Source organism: Leptosomus discolor, chromosome 19, assembly GCF_034619465.1.
Source record: "Leptosomus discolor isolate bLepDis1 chromosome 19, bLepDis1.hap2, whole genome shotgun sequence".
Taxonomy (NCBI): Eukaryota; Metazoa; Chordata; class Aves; order Leptosomiformes; family Leptosomidae; genus Leptosomus; species Leptosomus discolor.
This window is the reverse complement of record NC_141409.1, coordinates 4,624,296-4,635,042: the sequence shown is the minus strand read 5'-3', so window position 1 is coordinate 4,635,042 and position 10,747 is coordinate 4,624,296. Positions and strand designations below refer to the sequence as shown.

The following is a 10,747-nucleotide window of genomic DNA, read 5'->3' as shown; positions in this document are numbered from 1 at the left end:
ATCTTGTGCTGAGCTTTGTTAAGGTGGGAGAGGCAAAAGCCCTGCCCAGGGAGCTGTGCGGCTCTGCAGAAGTTGGGGAGGAAGGGAGGGCAGGCTGGAAGGCAGAGAACAGACTCGAATCTCCCATGCACCCTCAGCCACAGCAAGGCTGGAAAACACAGACCTTAGGACTCTCTATCCTGACTAGTGCCACTTCCTAGGACAGCTATCATCACCAAACCCTGTGGTTAGGTGGTCAGGTAAACATCAGGGCATGCAGTCACCAGAGTTTCATGAAACTGCCTGGCTCTAGAGACAGAGGAGGACCCCAGCAGTTCTCCATTCATGGGCACCACCTGAGCACAAAACCTCTTGTAGGCTTACAGCACTTCGTTTCGCATTTTCCCAGGGGCTCCACTCAAATGCTGAAGTCTGCTCACCACTGGCTCCTCTCACATGCTCTGTGCTAATGCAGTGGGAAGAAGGGAGGAAAGGAAAAACAAAGGAATCAGCCTGTCCTAAAATGAAGCAGAAAGGGGAGTCTGAAAAAAGCCACGCTCCAGGATGCCCTACCCAGTGCCTTCTTTAAGGCTTAATCCCATGGATCATCAAGATGTCCTTCACCATCCTCCCAGGGCAGCAGCAGAAGCAGCAGGTACTGAGCACCATCCTGAGCTAGTTCAGTGGAAAGTTTGCCAAGTCATCAGCTGAGACATTATCCACGTCTGTCACAGGACATCGCTCACTATCACTGGCAACTACATGACAAAACATGATCCAGGGCAAACACCACATTTGCAACACTGCTATGCACAGATGTTCTGTGTCTTCCTTATACTAAAAAAACCCCACATACTTCCTATCTAATATCTGCAGGTATTCCCCATGGCTCCCTGAGGCCCCCAAGTAAAAGCAGTGGGTAATTTCCCAAGGGAAATCCAAGCTGTCCTTGGATTGTTTTGATCCCCATAACAGCTCCTTCACACCAAGCCATGGGGCAGGCAGAAGGTCTCAAAGGTAAGCAGCTTTCTGGTGAGCGTCTTGCATGTTTTATTAGAGTCGTATTTCCACTTATTCATCCAGACAAGTCCAGGATGAGCAATTGCAGCCCTCTCCTCTGCCCACAGCTTCTTCACACTCTTGTGTATGGACAGCTTTTATTTCTATGTTTTCCAGCTCCCTCCAGTCACCTGCCTGTGAACCAGCTCTGGTGTGTGTTGAGCGCAGTGGTCACGATGAACTGGCAGAGACAGGGCACGCTGCTGTCCTCCAGGTGTCCCCCTGCCACGGCCCGAGGGAGCCGGCCAGTGACCAGGAGCCGGACGTAGCATCCACTGAAGATCACCAGGAGCTGCTGGGCCATCACCTAGAATGAGCACAAGAGATGTCAGAGCATCTACCTGTGGGAAGAGTGGATGATACATTAAATACCATTTTCTCCCTCGTCCAAGGACTGTCCTTGTCTGAAAGAAACAGGACAGCAGTCAATGGCATATATAACTGTCCCAGATCCCCTTCTGGTCAGCAGTGCTGGCACACTCTCCCCACAGGGGAGTGACATGAAATGACCACTCAGTGGTGGGCGGACAGGGAGCCAGGCTGCTTGGGGACCTGCCTGCCCTGTCACTGCCTCCTGGCGCTTGTTTTTGCCTGCAGACAGCCAAAGAGCTTCAATCTGCAGGGATGTCACCTGCACCAAATTTGCTTAGTAACAAGCAAGCAGAAAACTGAAATAAATCAAAATCATCGCTTTTGAAGCTTCTTGCTGAGCAGGAATGAGGACACATTTGTTGCTCAGCACGGCACAAGGCTTTGAAGGCATGCCCCACGGAGGAAACAAAGGCTGAGCATTGCCATGCCTCACCCCGAGCCCAGACACAGACACTGGGTCCCTGCCTGGACCCTGGGAGAGGTTGTCTTCCAAACAGGGACCCCTGGCCACCAGCAGGGAAAAGCCCAATTCATGAATTCCTGAAGGATTAAGAACTAGCTGCCTCAGTAAGCATTAACTGCTCAGCAGTCAGGGCTGGAGAAGGTGTGTGGACCTCCAGGCTTCCAGGTCCTTCTACTGGTGACAAAGGAGGTGTCCCCATGGCTGGTGGCTGCTGGGGTGAGCTTTGGAGTGGAGGTGCCTGGGGAGGTGATTCGGTGCCTCTGTCCATCGGGGAGGGATATTTCTCATTACCTCTGGTGGGCCCTCGGGAACGAGGCAGAGCAGCTCGTTGCATGTCACAGGCTCTTTATTTAGGTTCACTTCACTGGATAAAAGAGGGGACTCTTCACGCGAAGACTCCTCCTCCATCACCGGGTCAGGCTGAACCACCGCCTCCATAACCACACAGAGCTGGTCCAGGCTGTGCCGCAAGCCCATCTGGAAGAGAGAGAGATTTTGGGGGTCTCCAAAGGCAGGCAGCAGCAGTGTCCTGAGGACAGCCTGCGAAGGGCATGAATCCTCCTGCACATTTTTTACTCCTGGGAGTTATCATCCCAAGAGTAAAAACCAGCATTGGCCAAGAGCTGTGCCCAGCACTTGGAGCTGAGTGTCTTCATCCTACAGCCCTGCTGCCATCAACTGCCTCTTGTGCCAGCGACTGCTCCCAGCATGATAGTCACAGCCTGGCATGGAGAATCTTGTCTTTAAAAGCTATATGAGTTATATCAGCCAATATATGAATCTGTGCGCTACTGTCCAGCCCCCGATCTGCATCTGCTGGTTCATCCAGGGAGATGAGCAGCCTTGAGATTTTCAGAGGGTCGTACCCCCTCACCTCTCATCCTGTGGCTGCGGTCAGCAAGGGCAATTCAGCGCAGGAGAGTGTGGTCTTTGTATATTTATACACTGCATAAAGGAAAACATTTTCTGAAGGCCAAGAGGACAAAATTTTTTTATACAGTTAAGCCGGTACGGTGTTCACTTATTCCTCAGGCTATCCAATTTCTTTCAGGAGGACAGCTCAAGGTGTCAGCTATTTCAAGTTGTGACACATGCTTTCAAAATTTGCCCTTGATTCATGATTACTCTCCTTTATTAAAGTTGTACAGTTAATTATCCAAACACGCACATACCACAGGACCCAAGCAAATTCCTGCTGAACTGGGCACCAACGGATGCAGTTTATCCACCTCCCAGTCTGTCCAGCTCCCAGTTCACAGCAGGGGAAGCCCATGAGAAATTCAAACACTCAGTTCTCCTTGCCCATCTCCATCCTACCAAAGCCGGGGCATAGGGGTGGACACACACTTGGCACCACAGGAGCTCAGGCTGTGCCCATTGTCACTTACCTCTCGTGTCCTCTGCAGGTCGGTGATGTGGGCTGACAAGGACTGGAGGCAGCGCTCCAGGCTGAAGTGCACAAACCACAGCTGGGATGGGCAGGGTTAAGGAAGGGGTCTTCCCATGCTTCCCCCTCCACAGCCCTCTGTCTCCATGCAGATCGTGGTATGGACCTCAGGCAGCTGGTACCCATGGGACACTCAGGACGCAGTCAGGAACCAAATAACACATCACAGGGCTAATTTTAAGCCAAGAGGCTCTAAGGCAAGGCCTCAAGGTAAAGGGGAAGAGAAGATGGGTGGCAGGGAAGGTGGACATTGCCCCAGAGGGCAGCCAGTCCTCCTCGCACACCTCCTGCAGCCTGGGGGAGTGATGACTGCAATAACCCAGGGCCATTGCCTATCACCCATCTTAATTTTATGTCTAAATAAACTGGTGGGTCGCATTGACTTAGCTCCCCTAACCCCGTCCTTCTTTCTTTCCTTTGTTTCTAGGGATCCATTCCATTTATTTTTTTACAAAATTTACTGTATGTGGTACTTGTCTTCAGGATGGAGGCACTGTTTGCAAAGAGTCTACCAAGAGCAATGTGTTGGGGATGAGAGTCCTCCCAGCTTTGAGAGCAGCAGCCCCCCAGAAGGGCAGCCAAAGGTTTGCCCTCATAGATCTACTCAAGCTGCTGTCATCAAGGGGATTCAGGAACAGTGTAAAAGCTAGAGAGTTAAAACAGATCTGATAATGGAGCAGACTGAGAAATCGTAAATCCTTGGGTTGTTTTCTGCTCTCAGGCAGTTCTGGGACATGTAGGTAGAGGGGAAGGTTCCCTGAATTAGTCCTCACTTACCGAGGTGCAAAACTATGATGGTCTGAACAAAAGTGTAATGCAGGTTCTTAAGTGATTCCTCCTCATTCTACATGTCTTCAGCCCTGCCAGCCCCCCTGCCCCCTTCTCTGACCGTGTATTTCAGCCTTGGTTCCCTCTCCATTCCTATTTCATGCCTCTCTCTATATATGGGGTGGTGTGAGGTCCCCCAGCAAATCTGGGAGACCATCTCTCTCACCTTCTTTTAACACTTTCGTGCTGTCTTAAAACTCTGTTCTTTCCCCTACATCTTTGTCCAGTCCAGAAAAGGTATCTCTGAAAAGCAGCAAATGAGCCCAGGGTTGGGGACTCCAGTTCTCTCTGTGTTGTTTTGGGTTGGGATTTTTTTTGCCAGAGGCCCATTCCTACCACTCTGCTCATAAGAATCACCACTGTCATGTAAGTATAATACCCTTTCAGGAATGACTGTCTGCCCAAAGGACTAATCCCACTTACCTTTTAGATTTGTTATTTCCAATTGCATTTGGGCATATCTCAATCCCCACTTCTAGAAGAAGAAAAACTACCAAATCCCTCACATCGTTATGAGAAAAAACAAAACCTAGAGATCCCACCCTCTGGAGATCCTCATGGACTGTAACATCAATAAACACCTCCACGCCATTAGCTACCCAGGAGGGGTACAAATGATTCCCTACAGAAAGGATACTTGTAGGATGTTGTGTGGCCCATCCAAGGCATCTGTAATCCCCAGTATTAAACTGTGTTTGATAAAGATTTCATTGACAGCTGCCAGCCTCACATCTGTATTCATATTTATCTATTAAAGAACGCAGGAAAAATTAACACGCTCTACAGCAAAAGTTGGGCCAGCCTACAGCTACAACCTGCAGCTGGATAATTCCAAATAACCATGTCTCTAACAAGAAAGCAGTGACAAAAGCAGTCTGCAGTCAGGCAGGATTGTCACCAGCCACTGCTAGTGGATGTCTTTGCAGCCAGAAATCTCACTTAGGATTATTTCTCTTATAGACAAGATGTTTGAAGTGGAATCAACTTCCAGTATCATGTTGCCTCTTCCCTCCCCAGCAGTCCCCAAGTGAAAGAATCCTTTCCTGAACCTCTGTGCACCCGCACATTTGCCAGGTTTCCATTTGGAAGAATCATTGCACAGCTGGCATTAGAGGCTTGCTCCAAACTCCGTTAAAACCAGTGTGAAGACCCCTCTGGATTTTGAATCTAGCCTTTCCATACCATTCTTCAGATCACTGGTTAGAAATTTCCATACTCCTGTGATTCCTACAAAAAAAAGTTGACAACAACCGAGCAGTGGATGCTGCAGGCTGGTTGCCTCTCATGCTAATGTCACCTCCCTGTTTCCTTCTACTGCCCAGACTACCTCAGTTTATAATTTTATTGCAATTTCTATGGATTAGGAGCTGCCTTTTTGTTCTGGACCTGTTGCAAGGTCCAGAGCACCACAGCGACTCAAATAAACCATGCTATTAATGGCTGCACGCAGCCGAGGCTGCAAGGACCATCATCAGAAGCAGGGCAGGAGCCAGCTCTGCTGGCAAGTCCCCGTGGCTTCCCACCAGCCGTGGGAGTGAGAACCGCGCTCTGCAATGGTTGCTTTATCTCCAGCGACAGCAGGCGCTCAGAGCCAGCCTGCCGGGCTCCAACACCTACTTTTTAGGCATTACGACACCTAACTTGGCTGTAAAACATCCCTTGCCTGAACCTGATCTCTGAGCCTGCTGTAAAAATATTCCTTCCTCCCCGGATAATTACGCTCTTCGTAGGCATCTAGGAGATGACCTGTGTGCCAGCACTTTGGTGGGAGGGAGTCCTGCTCCCCATGCACTGCCTGCCTGCACACAAGCAGCCTCCTCTTACCTTCCTCTGGTGACAATCGATAACCAGTATCACAACTACAGTGACTGCTACAGCAGCCAGGGTCACTAGCACGCTGGCCTCCCAGTAGCGTCCAAAGGAACACAGCTGGACTGTGGAGTAAATGTTTGTCCAGAGAGACATGTAGAAAACCTATAAAAACCCAGAGAGACTGCTGATACTCACAAAACTATGAAAGTGAGAAAAGTCAAGAAGAAAACTACTGGTCCTTTCTCCTGGGGTAATACCTTACCATAAATTAAGTCACACGAGATTTTCAGAGGGTGAGAAAGGACAGTAGTTCTTTCCAATAATAAACTGGGGGGAAAAAAAGGACTCGAAGGACTGAGCGAGCCCTAGTTTACTATAAAAAATTACCATTCATCAAAGACAGAGTGAATTTTTAATGATGATTCATACCTAGGAAGGATTTCAATCCAGTTCTTCCATTTAGATAAGAAATGCACTCACTGAGGCATATTGGTAATACTTCTAACAGCCCCTGCATTTAGAAAGCTCCTATGTCAGAGCACTCAAGGTGGTGCAGAGACTACTCAATTACAGCAGCGCTCAGATGGTGGACACTGACACTGGGCTCAAGGACTATGTTAAGCACTGACAAACTTGGCCTTTGCATAAAGGCAGGCAAAACTGAACTCCTTTGGCCTTTACATCAGAGAGCATGCATTTGGGCAGGAGATTGCCTAGAAGCAAACAGGACGTGCACAGCACAGCATGTCACAGCATCATCTTGCAATAACAGAACTCATGTGCACTAAACAGGCACCAAAACCCTCAAAACACTGAGCACCAATTCCTACAGTATTAGTGAAAGGAGAAGACATGTATAATGGCTAACCAGAAAAATAAATGCAACTAAAACAAAGGATTCAGACTTTATTACACCCTTGGCATGTTGCACAGTAGATGCTAATGGTTGGGGTCTCTGGAGGAGCTTCTCTCACCAGAAGACATCAAACAAGACTAGACAATCACCTCAGTAACCAAAGATGACTGGTCCATTGGTCTAAATCAACATCAGGACCAGAATATCTACAGATTTTAAAAATCAACTTCAAAAAAAACCCTCTGATGTAGGTACTACTACCTCAGCATATGCTGGTTATCCAGCCACAGACAGCCTGCTTCCGTGGGACTACCAGCAAGGGGTTGGAGAAGGTGCCTTGCCCTCCATCTACAGAAATTCTGTGAACTGGGTTTTCCAAAGGAGACCACTAGGATGTATGAAAAACAGTATCTCCTCCCTACCCAAACCTCTCTCCCTCCCTGGGCACAAGAGCCCCAGGTGTAGGTCTTGATGCGCCTCAGTAAGTGCATGTCTATGGCAAGCCTGCAAGAGACCCTGCTGTCCTTACCACAGCAATGGCTATCTGGAACACCCTGGAGTTGTAGAACATGTACCGTCTCACTTCAGGCTTCAGGACAGCATCCTGGATTAACCTCGCCCACTGACCCGCTGCCACCTGCTCAGGGAGAAAAGAGAAAAATAGAGCTGCCCTCCAGTTTGGGGCTCCTCATCCCATCAGAACCAGCTTGGGCAGTCATCATGGGGCAAGGCTGGCACTGCAAGCAAAAGCTGTGTCCCAGAGCACCCTCCTGCAGAGCGCGCCTCCAATCTCATCCATACAGCTGCCACAGACCAAAAACTTGTGTTCCTGCCTCCTTTGCAGTGAGTAATAGCTCCCTGGAAAGCGCAGGAAAAGTCACAAGAGAGAAGCACTTCTTTATGACAAAGGACAAGACAGATTGTCCCAGGGGTGCTCCATCCCATAGAGTGACTTTCAAGCAATCCACTAGAACCTATGTTGAATGGGTTTCTTCATAGAGGTTTAAGCCAAGATGACTACAGTTGACTTGCAGTCCATGGGGAATAGACTGAAATTGAACCCAAACAAGTGACACTCAAACTAAAAAAAAAAAAAAAAAAAAAAAGAAAAGCTGCCTGTGATGTGGGTGCAAATGCAAATGATGCTAACCCAGCCAGCATTCACTCCTACAGGGTCCCCAGGGGACATAACGTGTGAGGAGCTTACCTGAACCCCAAGAGCCTTCAGTTTCTCTGCACAAAGCTCCATGTCAAAGGAGGTGGCTGAGCAGTTGTTGTCCATGCTGAGCACCATGAGCACCTGGCCATTGAGGGGTTCTGCAAGAGCCCAAAGGAGTCATGAGCACAGCTCTGGCACGGGTTTTTCTCCCAGCAGCTAAGGAAGACAGGAATGCAGACCACACTGATGTGTTTTAAATGGATCCAGAATCCCCTCTTGGACATTTCAAGAGAGCATCACAAGGAGCTTTGGAAGCAGTCTGACATCCCCTGTAAGGAAATAACCTACAAAAAGGGAGGAAACCTCAAGTGCATTCCAGGAGTGAGCAGTCAGAGATAACATGATGCTCTGATCTTCAGCAGGATGACTTGCCTCACTGATCCCTAACTGAAAGGACAATGGACTCAAGCTGCTTAGCATTGCAAAGGCTATCTACCTCTTAGAGAGTTCCCCCATTGCCTACCCACCCCACCCACCACAAGAAAAAGCTTGAGCAATCAAATTAAAGTGTTTTCCAATAACCACATTTCCTGGGACATGGCAGGGCTGCCCTGGAGCACGAGCCCCATAGGTCCTCCAGTGTCCTGGGAAGACTCCTCCTGCTCTCTGCTCAAAGCTCTCAGCTTCCCAGTTTCAGCTAGGACTAGGATCACAGATGTAACCTAGAGAGGTTGCAGTCAGGAGCCCAGAAAGTGTGAGGACAGCCTGTCCCAGATTTGAGGAGCAGGCTGCTCGGAGCTGAGGCAGAGCAGCCTTGGAGTGGCACAAGAGAGCTGTGATCTCCAGGCTTCCCATCTGGCATTCATCTAGAGTTTACACAAGCTGTGCTACATCAAGAGAAAGAGATCAGGTCTAAGGAAGTGACTTGTTCAGATGAGATCCTGTTTCACTGAAATGTTTCGCCAAGCTTTCCTTCCCCTTTGCAGATCCGGGGTCAGCCAGGTGTCCCCTGGGGCTGCTACAGCTGACACTGCCTGCGCAGTGCTCTCCCAGACTGCTGTGCTGGCTGAAATGCAGCGTACACTCACCTTTCCCTTCTCTCCCACTCATGTCCTCCACCTTCATCACCTCCTCACTGCTCAGGAACAGGAGATGCCAAGTGAAACGAGGCAATTGCATTACAATAGGGCGTGACTGCATCGAGTCAGAAAAAGAAAAGTAGATGCATCTGAAACCTCCAGGATAACAAGGTTCTGTTTGTTTGCTGAGGTTTATCTCCTCCTGACACAGAGCAGTGGAGGCGGTGAGCATGAAACAAGAATAAAAAATACCTCAGCCTTGGGCTCAGCTCGGCTGTTCTCCATGGCTTTGGTCAAGTTGCTCGCACAAAGTCTAGCAAGTCAAGTGCCAAGCTGAGATACCAGAGATTTGCAGAGGGGCTCAGCTCCTTGACTTTTGCTGGAGCCTGCTGTAGGGACAAGAGCTGCTTCACCCAGGCAAAAACTGAGCACTAAGGAGGTGCCATGAACTGAGCAAGCAAAAAGTGTGCCCTGCTGAATGGTGTGTGGAGGTCTTGCTGAGAACACCCATCCATGGCACTGCCTTCTGTCTCTGCACAGCACCTCAGGCAGTCTCAGAAGCAGTGCTGCAGAGAGGCAGCAAATTGTTACTGGGGAAGGGGAGTCACTTGGAAAGCAGAAGTCAAGTTTCCCAAAAATTTGACTTCTGAAGGCCAAGAGAAGAGGACTTCCAGGGTCCTGTTTTCAATAGGTGGATGTCCATTCATTCCTGTGTATCAGGCTTTGCAAAACAGTCGAGGTGTCTCCATCCCATCCCCAAAATGCTGAAACATCCATAATGTTTAGTTACTTTTGCAAATGAGATGCTGTTAAGGATCATCTTCAAAAAACTCTGTCTTCTGTTATTTTAAGGGCACTGCACTCAGTACTGCCTTTCTCCTTATTGTCAACAAGCTGCTCGCTTACCTTTCACCCCCTGCAGGGATCCTTCCTTTAAATCACTCTTACAGTAGAGGATGGAGGGAAGCGACCCATTCTTCTCAATTCCACCAGCCTGGCTTTTATGGGCCATGCTGAAGGTGTCTCTCCTTGAGGGACTCTACGTCGTATTGTGAGAAACTCAGCACTTTGTGTATCTGCCTTGTCTTTCACTGCTGAGAAACACTGATTCAGCCCCACGGCAGCAGGCAGCTGGCTTGCTCTCCTCCTCAGGGAGCAGATTGTGAAATCCTCATTCACACTCCCACTGATGACTTCCTCGAGATCCTGCTTTCCATGAGCAAGGAGGCATTTTCTGGCCCTGAAAAGAGGAAAAGAAAACCCCACATCTTGCAGAGACAGCAAATAAAGGGGAACAGCACAGACCACTTGGGTGTACTCTGCTCTTTGGACCCCACTCCATGTGGATGTTATCACCAGGTAGGTGTTAGCCAGCCGTCAGTGCAGTACGCACAGGCTCGTCTTTTGCTGCAATTACATTTTGGGGGGGGGGTTGTTGGGGGGTTTTTTGTTAATAGGTAGAAAAGTTATCTTTAAATATTCCTTAAATTACCCCGACATACTTAAATATTTTATTTTGTAAACAATTAGTCAAGGAATAGGCAGGATTTCTCCTTGCAAAGCCAACAGGCTTTTTGCTATTGCTTTCAGCGTGCACCTTCAGAAGAAAATAGAGCTGGTGTAAATGCCCCTCCCTGGAAGCAATGCACCCGACTCACTGACGCAGTGGATAACTCACCACTGCACGAAGGAT

General features: G+C 48.9%; 1 protein-coding gene across 1 annotated transcript; it reads right to left on the bottom strand.

Moving 5' to 3' along the window:
- Positions 1-1,152: 1,152 nt before the first annotated feature.
- Positions 1,153-10,108, bottom strand: TMEM268 (transmembrane protein 268). The gene is made up of 8 exons (XM_009952153.2): positions 9,961-10,108; positions 8,024-8,133; positions 7,346-7,453; positions 5,973-6,122; positions 4,786-4,896; positions 3,262-3,342; positions 2,165-2,350; positions 1,153-1,345 (listed from the first exon to the last, which is right to left on the bottom strand). Exons 1-8 carry the CDS (start codon positions 10,064-10,066, stop codon positions 1,166-1,168), a joined length of 1,032 nt encoding a protein of 343 aa, XP_009950455.1. The 5' UTR covers positions 10,067-10,108; the 3' UTR covers positions 1,153-1,165.
- Between the last annotated feature and the right edge of the window lie 639 nt (positions 10,109-10,747).